Below are 21,790 nucleotides of genomic sequence, written 5' to 3' on the forward strand. Positions count from 1 at the left end.
TCTGGCCTGTTGGCAAGTTCTACTGAGGATTAGGTAACAGGCAGATAGTGATGGGAGGATGCCCGCCTTCATTCTGTGTGTGTGTGTGTGTGTGTGTGTGTGTGTGTGTGTGTGTGTGTGTCATTCTGTGTGTGTGTGTGTGTGTGTGTGTGTGTGTGTGTGTGTGTGTGTGTGTGTGTGTGTGTGTGTGTGTGTGTGTGTGTGTGTGTGTGTGTGTGTCATTCTGTGTGTGTGTGTGTGTGTGTGTGTGTGTGTGTGTGTGTGTGTGTGTGTGTGTGTGTGTGTGTGTGTGTGTGTGTGTGTGTGTGTGTGTCATTCTGTGTGTGTGTGTGTGTGTGTGTGTGTGTGTGTGTGTGTGTGTGTGTGTGTGTGTGTGTCATTCTGTGTGTGTGTGTGTGTGTGTGTGTGTGTGTGTGTGTGTGTGTGTGTGTGTGTGTGTGTGTGTGTGTGTGTGTGTGTGTGTGTGTGTGTGTGTGTGTGTGTGTGTGTGTGTGTGTGTGTGTGTGTGTGTCATTCTGTGTGTGTGTGTGTGTGTGTGTGTGTGTGTGTGTGTGTGTGTGTGTGTGTGCGCGCATGCAAACATGACCCACGTTAATTACTTCAGTTAGTAGCTTAATGACTAGTATTAGAATTATGTTGTCTTTTTTATGTCCAATGTATTTGTATTTAAGTTAAAAAAAAGTTAACAAGTATAACTAAATGCATTTGAAATAAAAAAAAAAAGAAAATACTTTTCAGGATTCCAATTAAAAAATAGCAAAAATAGGAATCCATTTTTTTTCTTTTTCAGATTGGAATACAGATTTTTGCCACAAAAAGTAAAAAAACGGAGAGACGGTTATGCAATGTTGCCCTCTGGAGTGAGTGTGGAAATAATAGTGGCCCTCTCCATCATCAAAGTTGCCCAACGCTGTTCTAAATACTACCAAAAGTTAAAAGCACTCACTCGTTATGCAGAATGTCCCATTTAAACGTTTTCTAAATGTATTAAAATCTTTTGAAAACAGCCGGCCGGAGTATATAGGGCTCAAGTGGGTAATGTATGGTTTGTAATAATAATGAAAAGTACCTAGTAACTATCGTTTTCAAAATGATTGTAGTTGAGTAAAAGTATAATATTTGCCTCTGAGATGTGGTGGAGTAGGAGTAAAAGGTTTAGGGGTGGGACGATATGGGTATATCACGATACGATATCTGTGGCGATATTAGGCCCTCGATAACAATAATATCACGATATTCGATATATTGCGATATCACGATATATTGCATGAAATTTCACCAACGATATATCACGATAGTCCTTGTATTCAATTCATAAACTCATAAAATAGCACCAAACAGTTCAAAATCATCATTACACAAATACAGAGTCGGAAAAACAGCGTATCACAAACGTTAAAAAAAATAATAATACAAAATTAATATCGATATTTTTTGGCAGTATATCGATTATTTATCGCGGGAGAAAGTATCGCGATATATCGCGCTATCAATATATCGTCCCACCCCTATTGCGTATATGCACTTAGTTACTTTCCATCACTGTGCGTGCATGTTTGCGTATGTGCGTGTGTGCGTGCGTGCGTATCATTTACAATTCAGGCATTTAGATAATAATACATCAAAATTGATTTACAGTAAGCAAGGTAAACCCAAGGTAATAAATCAAATGCATAGATATAGTAATCTAGGATCATAGGTAAACCAAGAACCTATCATCAGTCTAAACATTATAATATCCAATAATAAATAATCTGTACTTTGAAACTAGATATAAACTATAGCAGGGGTCTTCAACCTTTTCAGTCCAAGGACCCCCTAGTTGAGAGATAGATGAAGCAGGGACCCCCTCTAGTATAAAATTGTGTTTCAGATTAAACTTTTTTTGTATACTTGGTCTGCTCTTTTTTCCCCTCTACACCTATACCTCTTTGCCAAAAATAGCAGATCTACAAGCTCACAACGCCTCGCGCTGCGAGGCGTTGTGAGCTTGTAGATCTGCTATTTTTGGCTAAAGTTCTCCTCAGAATAGGGATGCTCGGGTTCAAGTGAAGGAAATAAATATATATATATCACACAAAGATTTTGGCGGACCCCCTGTAGTAACTCTGAGGACCCCCTTGGGGTCCCGGACCCCCTGTTGAAGACTCTTGAACTATAGGATGCCAGGTGAACAAATTAACCTGGCATCTGTCTACATAACTGGCTACCTATGTATGTGTGTGCGTGTGTGCGTGTGTGCGTGCGTGCGTGTGTTTGTGATGTAAGCTGATGGGAGGGTTTGAAGTGGGAAAACTAGCCAGTGTTTCCAGCATACATCTGTAATTCTGTATGATTATCCTCGTCCCGCTGGTGATCCGTCACATGTTCAGAAACACCTTCAGCATCACGGCACAAATATTGCTCCATGCGTGTTATTTCAGTTTGGCATCATCTCTCATGACAACCCTGTGTCTGTGTGTCTGTATGTTGTCAATTCCATTCTGTATCGGGGGGGTACTTAGAAATCATATGAACACAATAAGGCCAGACAAGAATTCAGATTTCAAAGTATGAGCGATTTTTTTTGTACTCGAGTACGTAGCCAGACTTACATAATACATAATGCAATGGAAGTGTCTGACGCAACGCATTTCATGTCTGACTGCAGCTTATATAGGCTACTGAGCTACACTCTATTCTTGACATCAAAGCCTCCTCACACATGTATAAACACTAAAATGTACTTGAGCAAACGTACAAAAGTATTGGCATCAAAATATATTTAAATATTTGTCTCTGAGATGTAATGGAGTAGAAATAACAGTATAGAAAATTGGAAATACTCCAGTAAAGTAAAAGTACCTCAAAATTGTAACTAAGTACAGTAACTGAGTAAATGTACTTAGTTACTTTCCACCACTGACATGATCAAAAGCTAACACTTGTCTGTATTTACAACAACAAATGGCAGTAACACATGGCACTAATATATAGCAGGAAACTTAAGGTGTTACAGAATATTTCCCGCGATGGATTCAAGAAGACAAACACACACAAAAGTAAGAGTTGTCTTAAATGAATAAAATAACTCATTTCAGATTTCTTTAACACTGTCCTCTGTCTGTCCTCCAGACGTGTCCTTCCTCTGTCCCCTCCATTCCTGGACCACGGGAGAAGACCTGGCCAAGGACATCCTCCAACACAGGTCTCATGCGCTTTATTGATGATGTATTGTGCTGTACAGGGACGTGCACAGATAGACTCTAGGTGGCGCTAGAGCACCTGCCCTTTGCCCTCTTGACCAGAAGTGCCCTTTCTTTTTCAGTTTACAGCAGGGGTCTTCAACAGGGGGTCCGGGACCCCTAGGGGGTCCTCAGAGTTACTACAGGGGGTCCGCCAAATCTTTATGTGATATGATTTTTCTTTTTACCATAACCACTCGAAACCTAGCATCCCTTTTCTCCTCTTTGGCTAAAGAGGAGAACTTTAGCCAAAAATAGCAGATCTACAAGCCCACAACGCCTCGCGCTAAGAGGCGTTGTGGGCTTGTAGATCGGTTATTTTTGGCAAAGAGGTATAGGTGTAGAGGGAAAAAAGAGCAGACCAAGTAAACAAAAAAAAGTATAATTTACTTGAGCACCTGCCCCTCAAAATGTCTGTGCACGCCACTGGTGCTGTATACTTTGTTGACCGAGGTCCCCCAGGGATCTGTACTTGGTCCCCTCTCCCTTTTTTCCCCTCTACACCGAATCTTACCCATGTACAAGCTCACAGCTTGTAGATGGTCGAATCAGACAAATGTTCACCTATTTTTTGCCACAGGTTCGCTTATTAGGCTCTATTCACAGCAGCCATATTGTGAAGACATTCACAGGTGTTACCAATGATACTAATGAAGGCTCTGTTCCATTCTGGTCAAACAGAGTCAGGATGCTGATATTGTGCATGTTGGCCCACTGGAAACACTCTGCTACACCAGTGGGTCTACAGTTGGGGTCCAGGGACTCTCATGGGCTTCCAAATGGCCCCTTACAGGTGTGTAACTCTGAGAGTGTACAAATGGAACCAAATGGACCCTTACGGGTCCATTTGGTTCCATTTGTACACTCTCAGAGTTATGGGGGTCGTGGAAACCACTGTGCTACACTAAATGGAACAGAGCCTTCATTAGTATCATTGGTAACACCTGTGAAGGAAGTGATACTATGGCTGCTGTGCATAGAGCCTATTATGACAAGCCCAGAATACGGGATGTGAAATTGTAACAGATGTTTATTGTTTATTGTTTATTACGGATCCCCATTAGTCCTCACCGCAGTGAAGGCTACTCTTCCTGGGGTCCAAACATTCACACTTCCATCAAATTAAATTAAAACATAATACAAATTATGCATCCATATTTTTGTACACATTCTTTTTAATATATTCAATTTCCAGACAGTCCAAACATCAAACAAACTAACCAAACATAACTTCTTCACTAATCACTGTTTCCTGTGTGTGTGTGTGTGTGTGTGTGTGTGTGTGTGTGTGTGTGTGTGTGTGTGTGTGTGTGTGTGTGTGTGTGTGTGTGTGTGTGTGTGCGCGTGCGTGCGTGCGTGCGTGCGTGCGTGCGTGCGTGCGTGCGTGCGTGCGTGTGCATGCGTGCGTGCGTGCGTGTGCATGCGTGTAGAGGTGTGACAGAGGGCCGTCGCGGTTGGTCGGTGTGTCTGAAGGAGCACGCCCAGTGGGTGGAGCTAGAGGGCTCAGACTACGTGTTGGACCTCATGTCGGACCTGGAGCTTCCCGCTGACTTCCCCAAACGACCCAGCTACTTCATCATCACCGCCCAGGAGCCGGCCCGGGTCCGACCCAACGCCAGCATGTAAGACACACACATACACTCACACGCACACGCACACGCACACACACACACACACACACACACACACACACACACACACACACACACACACACACACACACACACACACACACACACACACACACACCACTAACACAGCTACAGGGACATCCTCTGTGTTCATTTAACCCATTAAAACCGGGAAAACATCTGTCTCACTTGTGAAGATTATAGCTTCAACTTTTTGTGTTTTTTTTTCGTAAATTAGCGCCCATTGTGATCATACTACAGCGTCACACAAAAGTATCAAAAGTAGTAGATCCACAAGCTTTAATATTTTGGTTGCCAGACCTGAAAGGTATGGCCTACACGAGCCTTTGTCACCAATTTCGTCCATACATGGTATGTCTGGTTGTGGTTAAGTTTCTTATGCATGAATTATGTCACAAGTATAAATATGGTTGGTATATATTGTAAGACACAAAGATTTCAGAATTAGACTTCACACGACTTCACACAACACCGGCTTAGGTCTGGCACAACCAGGGGCCCGTTCCACGAAACCTGGATTAGGGATAAACCGGGTTTAACCCGGGTTTAATCGGCTATCCTGGCTTAAATTATCCAGGAAGCGGTTTCATGAAAGCTGAGTTAGCTTGGCAGATTAACTTAGCCAGTAAACCTGGATATGTTTATCCATGATCCAGTTTCACGAAAGAAAATTGAAGCAATCCTGCCTTAGTTACCATGGCAATTTAGCTGTGAAGTTAGCCTGGTCCGGACCAGGCTAACAGCCAAGCTTTATTAATCCAGTGCCTTGTTCTTCAGTTTTTTGTGAAATAGCTGTTAGTCCAATGACTCCAATCGTAAACCAATGAGTTTTTCCACACTTATTCAATTCTTATGCGAAAATCGAAGATCTACAAGCTCGGAAAAAAATTGTCTTATGGCGGCCGGGGGTCCACGGGGGTCCCAGTGGCGGCCGGGGGCCCCCCGTGTACCCCGGACCCCCGTGTACCCCCGGCCCCCCGTCGGGGGTCAACGGGGGGCCGGGTACTCCCGAACCCCCGTTGACCCCCGGCCCCGTGTACCCCTGGACCCCCGTTGACCCCCGTTGACCGGGGACCCCCGGCCGCCAAAAGGGAAGCTTTTCACTTGTAGATCTTCGATTTTAGAAATTAAAAATTAGAAAATTATTCTAAGTGTTTATAATTATAATTCCAATATTCACATAAACTCCTCATGTTTAAGCCTAACTGAATTATATATTTATTGACTTGTATATAAATTAGTTGCATATTTTTGGACAACTTTTGCATTTAATTTGCTAATTCGCTTTCTCTGGATCTATATTTATTGCGGCCGTGTTTCCTTTCTTGCTTATTATACATTTTAATTCCTTGTATGATTCCATGAGCTGCTGCAGTGCTGCTGTTCAGCCACAGAGAAGAACGCCACTCTGGTTTTGGGCTCCATGATTGGTCAAGTTCAAGGACTCTGCTATCGACTTTCATGGTCTTTTATAGGAATAGGTGAACTCACATTCAGCCTGGTTTAACGATCCTGGCTTGACAAAGTCACTCCTTCTCAGCCAGGCTTGGCGTTCGTGGAACTGAATAAACCAGGCTGAACAGCGCAGGCTTGTCAAACCTGGATTTTCCTTTTAAACCAGGATAATTTAATTCCGCTTTTGTGGAATAGACCCGGCTGGTCTCCTGGTCTTGTTATTATTGAGAGAGAGAGAGAGAGAGAGAGAGAGAGAGAGAGAGAGAGAGAGAGATAGAGAGAGAGAGAGAGAGAGAGATAACGAGTGGTCCGGATTTGCCGGGAATCAGACCGGGGGGTCTCGCTGTCCAATGTACGTGCCTTCGGCTATTTTTGGGTTAATTGTGGGCCCACAATTAATTTAATTACGTAAAAAATGCATAATAATTAAATAAATAAATAATGATAATAATAATAATACGCTTCACAAACATCAAATATTGACCCTTGTGTGTGTGTGTTATATTGTTGCTGTTCTTGTATCTTACAGAAGCCTGTTGGGTAGTGGTGGGTTTGATGAGGATGGTGGCCCAGCCACGGCTATACACAACTCTGATGGATATGACGCATACACACAAGGTACACGCACGCACGCACACACACACACACACACACACACACACACACACACACACACACACACACACACACACACACACACACACACACACACACACACAAGTTCAACTGCATGCATTTTCCTTCTGTCTTTGCAGACATGGAGCCACAGCGGGGAATGGACCGTTATCTTGATAGCCTGTTTGACCCTGTGCTCTCTGACGGAACCGGAGTAAGTTGCAACCACACATACAGTACACACACACACACACACACACACACACACACGCTCACGCGCACATGCACATGGCAGATATACGCATGCACGCGCAGACACGCGCGTGCGAAGGTACAGAATGCAGGCAGTGTTGCCAGATTTTGAGAGAGAAATAAGCAACCAGGTCTATAAAAACAAGCCCAAAAGAAGCAACTATTAGGCCACATGAGCACTTTAAACCTATGCACATCGGCTATTTGAAAATAGCCGATCTACAAGCTCACACACAACGTGACGCTTTGTGGGCTTTTGATCTGCTATTTTCAGAAAGATCTTAAGGAAAAAAAGTGAAAAACATAAATCTGGTACGGTGTTCCCTGGCACAAAATGTTTTCAGATGGGGATAAGCGGACAATTACATATTATTTTGGGGGTCCTCCTTGAAATGAAAATGTTTGAGAACCACTGGTTTAAACAACATCGGGAAAGAAGCCCAAATAAGCAACTAAACTTTCGAAACAAGACCCAAAAGTCCTGCAACCCGCAACTACCAATATTTACAAGCAACTTGACAAAACGATTCCAAAGTCGCTGATAATAATGCAGACGTGGCAACACTGAATGGAGGTACAGAATGCGAGAGAAGGATTTGTGATGGAAAGGCTGTAAACAGTGCTGGGTGGGGATATTAATTTGACAGTTGTCTCTTGTAGTCTAGCCCATTAAGACCTGGAACTGTGACATTTTTAGATTTGAGCTAAAAAAACATTATTTTACACTTTGGGCTATTCAAAAATAGCAGATATACAAGCTCATAGCTACGAGCTTGTAGATCTGCTATTTTTTGAAAAATCGTGAAAGTTTGTGCAAATCTTTGCACAAAAAAGCGAACATTTTTAACTCAAATCTTTGCTTCTGGGGGGTCCCTGGAACAAAATATTTTGATGGGGGTCTGCGGCCAGATACATATAATTTTGGGGGTCCTTGACATGAAAAAGATTGAGCACCACTGATATAGAAACATACAGTATGTTTTTCAGAATACTGTTGAGATTTAGGAGACATGTAGAATCGGTTTCAGGTCTCAATGGGCTAGACATCCCAAGCTGACAGCCACTTGGAGCTGCCTCTCAGTAGACATAATGAATGTCCTCAGTTAGCATTGCAGGCCACTGACAAGGCTTTATCAAACTGTTACCTAGATGAGAGCATATTAATCCATTAAGAACGGGAACGCATGCGTGTCATTTTAAGCTTTCTTTGGCTATTCAAAAATAGCAGATCTACAAGCTCATAGCGCGGCACCGCGTGCCACGATATGAGCTTGTAGATCTGTTATTGTTTTTTAAATCGTGGAAAATTTGTGCAAATCTTTGAATATAATATATAATATATATTTATGTTTTAAAGAGAACATTTGTAACTCAAATCTTTGCTTCTGGGGATTCTACAAATGTCTTCTAAATCCTAAACAGTTTTTTGAAAAAACTCAAAACTTTTTTCTTATCAAGGACCCCCAAAATGTTATGTATTTAGCTGCGGACCCCCATCTCAAAATATGTTGTTCCAGGGACCCCCCCAGAAGCAAAGATTTGAGTTACAAATGTTCGCTTTAAGAAAAAAAAAAAGTATATATATTCAAAGATTTGCACACATTTTCACGATAAAAAAAAAAAAATAGCCAAAGAAATCTTAAAATGACACAGATGCGTTCCCGGATTTAATGGGTTAATGAGCGCCAGTCTTGATAGAATTGTCAGTGTTGAGTCAGGCTACTTACTGGCTGCTGGCTGCCTTGTCATAGGTCTATTATCAGTGATCAATGGCACAATAATAAGGCCTAATAAATGACAGGCCTTGCTGGATCGATGTTCAGGTTTTGTCATATACAACAGTCAGCCATGCTGTCAGATAACATTAATAAATCCCCAAAAAGAAAATAGAAACTAGTCTGGAGTCAGGATCCAATTAAGAGAGAAACTTTTTTTATGAGTTGAGCCGTGATGCGATTGCAAGATTCAGTATAACTGTATCATTGACATATTACAGCACAAGACCATGAAACTTCATATATCGTCTCACAAACCTCATAATGTCCAATACTGTTTTAAGGATGTTTTTCTGTTCAAATTCAAAAATAGGAAAAGTAGCAGATCTACAAGCTCAAAACGTGTCGCTTCGAGCTTGTAGATCTGCTATTTTTGATGCTTTTGTGTGACGCTGTAGTATGATCAAGTAGGGCATTCATTCATTTTACGAAAAAAAAAAAACACAAAAAGTTAAAATATGGAGATAAGAGGTTTCTGCCCGACAGCGACGATATGCTAAATCTCACTCATACATAGTATATCAGATGTTGAGTTATAGAGATTAGAGACCATATTATGGTGCAAATTGGTAGTCAACAGTCACGGTCAAGAAGGTCAATTACGATTAGCACATTGTCATACATAACGTCTGTACTGAAGAAGGATGTGACTGAGAATTGCATTTGTAATCTTGTCTAAAAACATCCCACTTCCTTGCTTAAAGTTTTCTCTTAGAAACTTTTTGGTTTCTGCGAAACGCCCACCCAGTGCTTGGGGCCAGATCGGTCTGCAGAAGACACATGATAATGTGAATTCACGCGATGGTTTACCAGACATGGGGGTCCGTGGTAGCCTGGAATCCAGACTGATTTGCTCCGTTCCGCAGATTTTTTTTTTTTCTGACTTCGCTTCTCAGTCTGGTAAACCTCCTATATCCAAGGGGGCGGGACGGGCACAAAGGAGCCGCGGCGTCTGATTGGTCTGTGGTGTGGGGGGCGGGACCAGTGGCTTCCAATGTAAAAGTCTGTGGGCGGGGCGGGACGGGACAGAGCCTTCCAATGTGAAATTCAAGTCACTCCCTGACTTGCCTACATAATTGGTGTTGTTTTGGAAATCCGGCTCAAACAGGATGATAGCCAGACGGAGAAGCGAAGTGAATGAAAAAAAAACGCTGAACGAACGCCAGCGTCTGGATTTCAGGCAATCAAAAAGGATTAGAATCACTGCATTAAATTGCATAAGATCATGTTCCAAATCGACATCGAAGTTTGGCATTTCACCTCTCAACTACGGCCACGTCCGCGCTGCCTCCGTCCAGTGATGTGCAGTAGGCTACACGGTGTTAACTCTCACTCACTCAGTCCTCCTCGGCAGGAGGACAGTGGTGTTTGGAGCGTTGTCATCCTCTGTCCGTCCTCGGTTCGGTCGGGGGACAGTGTGTGTGTGACATAGTGAGCGTTCCATGCTATCGGATGTGGCCGACAGGCATTAGCATGTATCAAACAACCCAGCACAACCTTATTGCATTACCCAGTTACCGTAACTTGTCGTCACGGCCACTAGATCGCCGGGGTGATTTCCCCCCGCGCCCAGCCCGGGCGACGCAAGGGATCCGCTTACGTGGTGGTTGGAACTGACACTCTGCTGGCGAAATGAAGGGCTTTACTCTTTAATGAGACAACATGGCAGACATGCAGATGCACACGGACACTAGAAAAAGCCCCGATTTACACTGCGTCGCATGATGGCGTGATGAGAATAGCAGGATTGCCAGATTTTGCGAGAGAAACAAGCAACAAGGTATATGTATGAAGACAAATCCAATAGAAGTGACTAACATAGGCCACGTTAGCACTTTAAACCTATATCCATTGGATATTTGAAAATTGTCGATCGACAAGCCCACAACGCAGATTTTCTTGGGGAACAAAAGAATAATTCTTGAAATCTTTTAACAACACAAATCTGAGATGGGGGTCTGTGGACAAAGGCATATTAATTTTGGGGTCCTTGATTTGAAAATGTTTGAGAATCACTGGTTTAAACAACATTTAGGAAACAAGCCTAAATAAGCACCTACACTTTAGAAACAAGCCCAAAAAAACGCTGCAACTACAAATATTTAATAAGCAGACATGGCAACGCTGGTCGTGAGCTTGTAGATCGGCTATTTTCGGCGTGCAACTCCATTGTGTGACGAAGCGTAAATTAGGCCTATAACGGACACACGGGGAGGACGCGTGCGCACGTGTGTGTGCGTGTGCGTGTGTGCGCGCGCGCGCGTGTGTGTGTGTGTGTGTGTGTGTGTGTGTGTGTGTGTGTGTGTGTGTGTGTGTGTGTGTGTGTGCGTGCGTGCGTGCGTGCGTGCGTGCGTGCGTGCGTGCGTGCGTGCGTGCGACACCGGGTGATTTCTGACGGAAGGATCTGATCACTTGAGAGGCCTTTTCCTCTGAGTGATCAGACAGTTAAAAAAGTGTGTTGATTACACTTTAATTAATTATTCAAATAATCAGCTATGCACCACACTGCTTCTTCATTGTCTGACATATGGACAGGTGTGTATGCACACACACACACACACACACACACACACACACACGTCCAAAAGCCCACATGCAGTGATTAATGTCTTTGATTTTGCATCCATATTGTGATGCCATATGTAGCTCTATATGGCATATGTGTTGCTCAGAAGCTGTCAGAACCTTATCTAAAACATCCGGGACAACGCTCCACACGTCCCAGACTCTTCTCCCTTCTGGTTCCCAAACCGTGGAATGAACTCTCCATTAAAGTTAAAAATGCAGACTCACTCCCAATCTTCCGCCGACATCTTCAGACTCCACCTCAGCCCGTAGCACTCGCCCTAGCCTTGACGACCTTGCAGTCTTATGCAACGGTTAAAATTTGTATAGTTTCAATATACATGTTATTATTTTTGTAATTATAATCTTTACACTGATGATAGGTTCTTGGTTTACCTAGAAATTACTGTCTCTATGCATTTGATGTATTACCTCGTGTTTACCTTGCTTGCTTGGCTGGCTCTGGAATAAGGGTGTCTGCTAATTGTCTTGTCTTGTCTTTTCTGTCTGTCTGTCTGTCTGTCTGTCTGTCTGTCTGTCTGTCTGTCTGTCTGTCTGTCTGTCTGTCTTGTCTTGTGTTGTCTTGTCTGTCCATCCCAGGACGTGGACACTGCCTCCGGGTTGACCAGCAGGCTGCGGGGGGGCGGAGGTGTTGGACGAGGCTCGGGGGACGGACAGCCGGGGGGGCCGAGCCCCTACTCCCCCCCGCCCCCACCTGGAGGTTAGTTCTGAATACACCTGAACACTCTCTGGGTTTACATTCACCTTTACTTTACTGGAGTATTTCCAATTGTCTATACTTTTACTTCTACTCCACTACATCTCTGAGGCAAATATTGTACTTTTACTCCACTACAGTTATTTGACAACTTTAGTTACTATAGTTACTTTGCAGATATGAATGATTACATTATAAAACATACATTAACCACTTTAGCTTTATTTTATGCCAAGGCTATTTGAAAAGAGCAGATCTACAAGCTCACAACGCGTCACGTTTTCTATATTGCAGTATTGATACTTTTACTTAAAGTTGTACAGTGCAAATTTCAAAAAAAGATTTTTAGCAGCCTTTGCTGGTCATTACCGTCACTGCAGGCCGTTCGTTTATTACTGCGTTACCCAGAATTCCATTCGTTTTCACCGGAAGACGGAAGCGTTTCAAAAAGCGTTCTTTTAATTGTTTTATACGATCTGTGGATCGTTTCTCTTAGCCAGTGGAGCTTTAGTTACCGTGAGCTGTGTTTTCTTTTGCTGTTGTTTTTCGTTCTTCAAATCATACAATCTCTTAAAATCAGCGTGAGTTTCCTTTTTGTTAATAGCGCGGTAGTTCCTGGCCAAACAGGAAACCGACGCGGTAGTTCATGGCCAAACAGGAAACCGGTGCATTTCCGCTTCCATTTTCCGGCCAGATGACGTCATTTTCGCGGGAAAGTCAACCTTGACAGCGTTCAATAGAAAATATATAAATAAAAGGCTTTCGGGGGTGAAATTCATGGAGTGGGTGTTGTGAAACATTTGCCACTCACAAAAGATATACAATTTAACTTTAGTTTTATTTAAAAAGTTACCTAGTATTACTTTAAGTAAAATATCTGAGTACTTTTTCCATAAAACACGTTTTGGGGTGTTCTCTGTTGCAGCTGTGAGAGTCCTGCCTATAGACGGGGTGATGTCGCCGCCAAACGGAGAGCTGATGATGTCACCGCCTGCGTCGCGGGTGGCGTCGCCACCTGCGTCACGGGTGCATTCACGGGTGACGTCACCACCTCCGGGAGGTGTCCGGGTGATGTCACCACCTCCGGGAGGTGTCCGGGTGATGTCGCCACCTGCCGGAGGAGCGGTGACATCACCGCCGACAGGACGGGTGATGTCACCACCTGTGGGAGGAGTCGCACCAGCAGGTGTGTAAATGTAACAACAAGCAGGGAGGGGCCGGATTCACAGACAGTTTCTTTTAGAAGCATCTTAAAGGGATACTTCACCCAAAACAATTCTTTTTTTTCTATCCATCAATCACCCCATGGAGACTTGAATTCATGGATATTTGTTTTATTTTTGTCGCTTGAAATGTGGTTTGAAACGCAGCTCAAGATGAATTAATCATTGACTGCGATGTATAAGCGATTAAGTAACATTAACCTCCAGCCAAAATAACATTATCCCCCAGCTGCTAGCATTTAAACAACAGATTAGCCCCCAGCTGCTAGCATAAAACAACAGTAAACAATCAAATATTTACATGATATTGGCACAGTTAATCATTGTCTGAGTTTCTCTGCGACAAATGGCCAATTAATAATTATCTCTTGTTTAGGCTATAGAAAGCAAACTGTAATCAAGATATATTCTAGACATGTAAGACCTGCAACACATTGATAGAAAATACGTATTTTTTTGGGTGAACTTCTCCTTGACAGAAATGTGTTAGGTGATCTTAAAGAAAACAAGAATGAATCTGAGAGCTTTGCTATCAGGAATTGATCAAGTTTTAATCTTAAAACTTGATTGATCTAAACCTCTCTTAACCTTTATACTTGAGACAATAGAAGAAAGTATGATTTATAGAAGACATTTCTTCTTAAGAGAGTCTCATATATCCGGCCCTATAGTTCTTGAACTCTTCCTGCCTGAAATCCTCTAATTGTCTTCTTGTGCGTCCCTCTCCCTCCCCAAAGATCCTCAGCAGATGATGCTGGCACACCAGCAGCAGACTATCGCCACACAGCAGGCTGTCATCATGGTACGTAACGTCCTCCACTGACCGTTCACCATGCAGTGGCCATTCATTTTTGTGTACCTTTTATGTCATCAGAGGAAGTTTTGATATATTCAGTCCTTCACTCAAGTTGGGCCTCTCGCTCGTACAGAAAGTCGTCCGTGTGCAGCTCGTGGGAAAAGTGGAGATATTTTACCAAACACTCGTTTTCTGGCAGAACTTTCAAATGGATATGAAACTAGAGGACAATATCTGACTCCAAGTCTTAGGAATTAAATATTGGGTGAGTGCACACGCAGTTTAGAGCACTTTAATGCCGCGCAGATCGCGCTGCTAACCGCGAGTGGGTGAGACCGATCTATGGCTGTGTATTTAAAATATATGAAACGTATGTAAGATCACAGACATTCTAGGGCTAGACCCAGGGTTGTCAAGCTGTGTACATTAGAAACCTGAAAGTGTATCCAAAAGGAAATATGTTCCAATATATTAATCATATTAAGAAAACAGATAAGCTGTCAGGAGACAAAGGGTTAAACATTTATGATTATGCACAGTGAGAAAACTAAACAGAGAAACGTCAACTAAATAGACTAACTTATTTTGAAAGGGAATACTCTTATTCTGAACATGTCACATCCTGTTAAGATCAGCCAAGTCCTGTGTGCTCAGCATGTTACTTCCTGTTGAGCCACAGGAGAGACTGAGCAGCTACTGTGTGCGGTATCAGTATCAGTAACAAAAGCTACAGAAGTTGATTAAAGTCTAGCTATAGAAGCAGTCCAGCAACTACAGAGTCCTGACTTTGATGTTTGATGTCAGAGGGGATATACCAGCATTGGGTGAGTTGCCTGTTCACTGCTAATGCTAACATTAGCTGGGAAACACAGGGAAATGACATTGACTTATGCTACAAATGCTAGCATGCTAACTTTGAAGTGGTCATTTGTAATGAATGAACTGGGTTGATGTTAAATTGTATCATTGCACAGCTGGTACATGCTGAATGTTCATGGGAGTAGTGTTAAACACTTAGCCTGTGCTTTTTGCACACTGAGATGCACTTTGGTGTATAATTTTCCTCATGTTGTGCAAGTGTGTAACCACATAATGAAACTATAGCACCAAACAAATCCATTTCACCATTCTGTGTTTAGATTTTGACACCATTATACAGCAACTGTAAGTCTTCATCAAGTCTTTTTAATATAACATCAACACCACCATACACCGTTTGAGACATCGCTATCTCTTCTGGTTCAACTGGGTTAAAAAGCTTCTTAATGGTGCTGTCTTGCAAGTAGTGGCCATGGTGGAGAAAGGTGTCAAATGTCGCTAGTAGTCTCCTCTTTAACATGTTCCATGCTGTCTGAATGTCTTTGGAAGGTCCTATGTAGTGTGTCCCTCATGGTGTGCAGAAAAGCATTTTGGTCATCTAATTGAACTTAAACAATATCTTTAAATCATTTGTGATCCATAATCAGCTATTTGATTGTTGTCAAAATGGAACAGGCACTGAGTATCCCATTTTAGTACATAATGATAACAAACTTAAAACGATCCTCTGGGCAAATGCTGATATTGTTAAAGATCATTGTGAAATTGAGCACTTTGTTTTGTTTTATTCTGATTTTAAGACAGAAAAGCTCATGACAACCCCAAGAATGGAGAAGAATCACATGACATAGCTCTTGTTTTAAGATATTTTCACGTCAATTAAGAAAGACACTACCTGTGAAAGAAGAACTGACAAGCTAGTTTTGAGTCTATTTGACTTAATGCAGTGCTTGTAATGAGTGTTTACCACTTTTTTGAAGAGATTCACAAGCTAGTTTTGAGTTTATATGACTTCATCCAGTGCTTGGAATGAGGTTTTAATCACTGTTTTAAAGAGTTCCCCACTTGCCTAAAGCTTAGATTTTTTTTCTTATTTCAAGAATTCTTACCAGGTATAATTCTCTTACTGCACTGGCAGATAATTCCTAGTATTTCTATCTATTTCCTCTGAAGTACAATATTTCTTCTATTATATAGACTTGGGTCTATAATATACTAAATTTAATATACTATTATATTTAGACTGTGTTTTTTTTGCAGTGCGCTCACTGTTTTTAACATACGTAAGTTTAGTTTATCCCTATGATTTGTAAAGAGTTCATACATTTGACACGTTGTTGTGTTGTTGTTGTTGTTTCCAGGCCCAGCAGGCCACCATGCAAGCCATGACCACGATGACCAGCCCCCCCACGTCGCCCATCACCAGCCCCCCCACCAGCCCTCTGATGGGCTACGGCTCCAGTCCCTACCCCTACTCCCCCATCCCGCCCAGTCCCTACGCAAACATCCCCCCCAGCCCCTACGCCAACATCCCTCCCAGCCCCTACCCTACGGGCGACCTGCCTCCTAGCCCCTACCCTCCTGCTGCAGCGGCCCACCCCCAGGGTCAGCAGCATCAAACCCCCCAACAACCCAATAATAATAACACCCAGGCTGTACAACCTCAACCGAACCCCAGCAGTCCTGCAGCCCAGCAGCCCAGTGCCACCAAACCCAGCAAAATCAAGTCGGAGCAAAATAACCCACAGGTCAGTTACTTACCTTCCAATGTTTACAGTAATATATGATTCCTCTAAGTCAGGGCTACTCAACTTAGAGGAGTGGCCCCACTCAGCAAAATACCAAAAGTCCAAGCTAAAAATGACGGTCCTATTTTGGATTTCTCGATTTTGTAACACACTACACATTGTTATTGTTATAATAAAATGTACATTTTTACATCATATTCCTTTCACTGTACCTGTTTATTTTGTGTGTATTTTCCAGTGGCATCAGTTCAGCAAAAGCTAAGGTATGGCAAGGTTAGGGTTGCCAACTCCCATAGATTGAAATAAGGGACACCTATCCTGGGCGCGTGGCTTTGTCTGTCTGTTTGTTTTTGAAAAAAAATGTAGCAACCCATATATTTGAACGGAAATGTATATTTTTATCCTGTGCGGGCCGCGGGTTGAGTAGCGCTGCTCTAAGTCAAGGGTTCCTCCCAAGGGTGACCTCCCAAAATAATCACATTTCAACTGGGGACCCCCCCCACACTGAGTAGCACTTGTAATTGTAGTCATTACATTTAGTTTGACTCGGTTTCACCGATATTGTGAAAATAGCCGATCTACAAGCACACAACGCCTTGCATTGCGAGGCGTTGTGAGCTTGTAGATCGTCTATTTTCACAACGCTTGCCTCTTTCTTAGGTAGTATTTGACATTTTGGCCAATGTTTGATATATTTAAACAAAAAGTTGTTTTAATGTATTTTTTAATGTAATTTAGATTATTTTTTTTATTTTATTAAATAAGAAGTTACAAAAAGGGATATTTACTTGCGAGTCGCGACCCATAAAAATGGGTCTGCGGCCCACAAATGGGTCCCAACCCACTGTTTGGGAACTACTGTTCTAAGACTAAGTTATGACACAAGTAACTGGAGTAGATACTATAGCATTTAATCAGCATCCTCTTACAGTGTGTTATACTATCTGACATTGACTTGGCGTTGGTGGTACAATCAATGTACAAACTTGCACAATGGTAAATGGATCAATACTGTTGTCATTGTAATACGATTCCTCTGTGTGGCTTTAATTCCCAGGTCAAGTCTGGTCAGGACAGCGTTCCCAGGAAGAAGGCTCCAGCCATACCCATAAACAAGGAACCAGCCAAGAAGTTTGGTAAGGTGGCAGTGTGAGGGGAAGACAGACAGACAGACAGACAGACAGACTGACTGACTGACTGACACATAGATACATAGATGGATCTTTATCTGTTGTGTGTGTGTGCATTCCAGCCCCGGTGGTAACGTCGCCACTGCCCCCTACTGGTGATGTAGTGAAGTGTTCAGTTGTCCCTTCAGACCCCATCCTCCACAGCAGCCAGGACATCAAGGGTAAGAGGCTGTGTTGATTGAAAAGAGCATGTTTGTATTATATTCTGACCTTAACTGAGACTGTGTTGTGTGTGGATAATAAGAGTGGATAATATTATAACTGCTGTTTCAAACGCCCACACCTTCAATCTGAATCTGAACACATGAGGAAGATGCAGAACAATGCAAGCTTGAGACACTCAGCCTGTATTTATATGGATTTTATCTCCTCACTTAATCTTAACTCCACTGACAACCTCAATTAGCTGTTCCTTAATGTGGGTTAAAGTGTGAAGTGACAGAGATTGATTTGGTGTGGGGGACATACAAAGTTTCCGCCCGACAGCGACGATGTATAATAAAATGCAATATAGCCTACATATAGCCTGTGAAGTATAATATAATAATAATAATATGTTGTTGTTGTTGTTGTTGTCTTGTGCTTCCTTACATGTTGACCTTCTTTTAAAGAAATCATCACCAGATATAACTCACCTCCTCCACCACCGGATGTTCTGCCAGGTGGCAAGATGTGAGCTCAACTACTTTATATACTCAACTACAATGATATACTCAGCTACAATTATATACTCAACTACAATTACTCAACTGCAATTATATACTCAACTACAATTATATATACTCAACTACAATTACATATACTCAACTACAATTATATACTCAACTACAAAAGCGAAAAGTTGCTCAGTCAAATTGTGTGCTAGAGTTAAAGTACTGGAGTACTTGCCTTGTACTGTATACTACTATACCATAAGACCTAGCCTAGGACAAACAGACTTGGTATATGGTTGTTAGGATTACTGTACTTGTTTCCTTTGTGGTCATATGTATTCAATTCATCAACATAGCATTACAAAAAAGTACACAATAATACATGTCATCAACAAATACAAACACTATAAGTGTACCCAACCAGATAGATTGCTTGATTAGAGCTACACGTTTTTACAAAGTTAGGCTACATTATGTTGTTTTAAAGGTGTTAAGCTTGTGTTAATCTCATACAGGAGACCAGAGGGCAAGTTTAAAAAGAAGCAGACCCCTCGTGATGAAGCCTTAAAGATTCTGAAACCCCAGATGGACAACCCTCCAGAGTTTTAGTTTGTAAAACTTTCCTTAACGGTGAATCCAGAATCCAAAAGTGAAGAAAAAACTGGATCAATGGAGACTCCACGTAACAGCAAAACGATAACACCGCTTATATTCTCATTTAGATTTTGTTCTACCGAAGTCAGCTGAGAAAGTTCCAGAAATATCACCAGAGAAAAAGAAAATGTACTTGAAAAACAGTCTTATAGCAATGAGTACTATCAGAATATAGAGCTATTTAACACTTATTTTAACCAAAGAAAATCACTTACCCTACTTTTAAGCCTGATTTATACAGTGTGAGCCAAGCCGTGGGGGCATGGCTAGTACCGAGCTATGAGCCATGATCCACTGCTTGGCTCACACCGTATTACATTATAGGCTTTATGTCTCCACACAGAGTAGGTCCTTTCGCCAACCCCACCTAGGGTATGGGCGGGCGCTGATGCCGCGGAGGAGAAGACAAATGACTGAATGTCATCAGAACTAGTACACGATTCTGGTGGATTGTCCTCTGAATGTCTATATACCGTGTCTCTGTCTGTCTGCAGCCCAAACGTCCTACACAACCTCCTCCCCCTAAACCTGTCGCCAAACCTACCGCCAAACCTGCCGCGAAACAGATGACACAGTTCAAAACCCAGACTCCCAAGAAGAAAGGACCTGACCGCCCCGTCCCCATACCTCCTCCAGGTACGCACGCACACACACATTGCACCGCGATGCTTTGTGAGCTTGTAGATCGCTATTGTCTTTTTTTTTTTAAAGACGGGGTGCCGTGATTTTCAGTGATTTCCCCCTCTAAAACATAATCATCAGGTATTATGGTTATACTAGGAGGAAGATTTTTTTCAAAAAAGTGTACAGAAATTGTTAAAATTATGTTTTTATGTGGACACGCCTCCAGTTCATTAAGTATACCTGGTTCTCACCTTAGCACCTCCTCCACCACCTTAGCACCACCCACCTGTCCTAGTCCCTCCTCCTCCTCATGCCCACACCTGTTGTGTTATGATAATGAGGGGGAGGGTATGTTTTTACTATGTCACTTAAGCGCTGTTTTTCTATTGGCACGTTTGACCCTCAAGGTTTCAGCCTCCAGGAAGAAACTCAAAATAGTCAGAGAAGACATAAAACACCATAAAAACACCACCAGGAAGTTAATGAAGTTCTATCAACCTCATAGACACATGAAAAACAGAAAAAGTGCAAAAACATGGCACCAGCTCTTTAAAGTATGAAATAGGGCTTAGTGGTTATTGTTGCAGGTTTATGCAGTTTAAACATTTTAGGCCAGGGGTTTTCAACTGATTGTGAACCAGGGACCACCACCCTGATTAAGAATCAACCTGGGGACCACTGTCGTGTCGGGTGAGATTAGAGCTAAGATTAGTGCGTTGCTAACACTTGCTACTGTACTACGCATGCATCCCATGATACATCCCACTGTTTCTCAACCAGTGGTCCATGGACTACACAGACACATGCAATTACATGGCCACATCACTTCCTAATAATGATGACTCCATCAGGCAATCCGGTACACTTCCCCTTCTTGAGATTCTAACTTCCTTTTCTGTGGAATTTCTTGACCTCCGACTCCTCCCAGACACTGACAACATTGACATGTCATCATGTCGATAATATGCACTGTTCCATGGAACAAGAAGAAAAAAACTGCACGGAACACGTACCAATTAAAGGACCCCAGAGGGCGCCAGATGTAGATCGATAGATAAGCACACATCCGGGATTAAGGATTAGGATAGCCAAAGTGGCATGCCAAACCAAGGTCCTGGGTGGGCATAGCGTGCCAACTAAACTTTACATGGTGGAAACCAGTGGAAAAACATGTATGATGCCAAGAAAATACATACATATGCCACGTACACCAAGTCCCTAAAGGCCAATATTATGACAGATGAATGACCGTGACATGACAGAATCTATTGTTTAAGAAATAGCCTACTAGAAATAAAAACGAAATAGAAACTAAACCATGATTACTATAAAACTGTGACTAGATATGTTGACCATTTTAGTCATCAAATAAAAACTGTGTGATGTTCTATAGGGCATAGCAGTGCCATGTTATGGTTCCATCATTCCAGACCCCATTCATTTTTCCCATAGAGATTTCCAAAGATATTTATATGAATTAATTTAAGCCTAGAATCAAGCCATCCAGGATCCTGGTGAATCATGACCATAAAACATTTGATTCTGTGAAGAAAAAAAAAAGAATATTTAATTGTATGATATACTATATTTAATAAATTCCCTGTTTTGCGGTTTCCAAAAATAAAATAATCACAGAATCAAACGTTTTATGGTCATGAATCACCAGGATCCTAGGCTGGAGGAACCATAGGCTTTCCAAGGCACGGGCGGATCCAAACCTAGCTAGTGCTGGGAGACAACGCCGCTCCCTATAGACGGGTTTCCTGTTAGTAAACATGAGAGGAATATGACCGCGCAGAGGAGGGGGAAGCCTATGGGTGCGTTTGG

The 21,790-nt window shown here is 42.3% G+C and overlaps 1 protein-coding gene across 1 annotated transcript in view; it reads left to right on the forward strand.

Annotated features, from left to right (window-relative positions):
- Positions 1 to 21,790, forward strand: part of myo15ab (myosin XVAb) — a gene marked incomplete at both ends in the record, with an annotated part of 156,132 nt that overhangs the window by 85,051 nt on the left and 49,291 nt on the right. The window contains 14 exons of the mRNA XM_084072033.1: positions 3,115 to 3,187; positions 4,655 to 4,846; positions 6,861 to 6,949; positions 7,087 to 7,160; positions 12,139 to 12,259; positions 13,182 to 13,442; positions 14,217 to 14,281; positions 16,456 to 16,842; positions 17,900 to 17,978; positions 18,095 to 18,193; positions 18,644 to 18,704; positions 19,201 to 19,287; positions 19,408 to 19,423; positions 19,834 to 19,975. Coding sequence (XP_083928159.1) covers positions 3,115 to 3,187; positions 4,655 to 4,846; positions 6,861 to 6,949; positions 7,087 to 7,160; positions 12,139 to 12,259; positions 13,182 to 13,442; positions 14,217 to 14,281; positions 16,456 to 16,842; positions 17,900 to 17,978; positions 18,095 to 18,193; positions 18,644 to 18,704; positions 19,201 to 19,287; positions 19,408 to 19,423; positions 19,834 to 19,975 — 1,746 coding nt within the window. The remainder of the gene's footprint in view (positions 1 to 3,114; positions 3,188 to 4,654; positions 4,847 to 6,860; positions 6,950 to 7,086; positions 7,161 to 12,138; positions 12,260 to 13,181; positions 13,443 to 14,216; positions 14,282 to 16,455; positions 16,843 to 17,899; positions 17,979 to 18,094; positions 18,194 to 18,643; positions 18,705 to 19,200; positions 19,288 to 19,407; positions 19,424 to 19,833; positions 19,976 to 21,790) is intronic.

Source organism: Gymnoscopelus microlampas, assembly GCF_963454915.1.
Source record: "Gymnoscopelus microlampas genome assembly, chromosome: 2".
Taxonomy (NCBI): domain Eukaryota; kingdom Metazoa; phylum Chordata; class Actinopteri; order Myctophiformes; family Myctophidae; genus Gymnoscopelus; species Gymnoscopelus microlampas.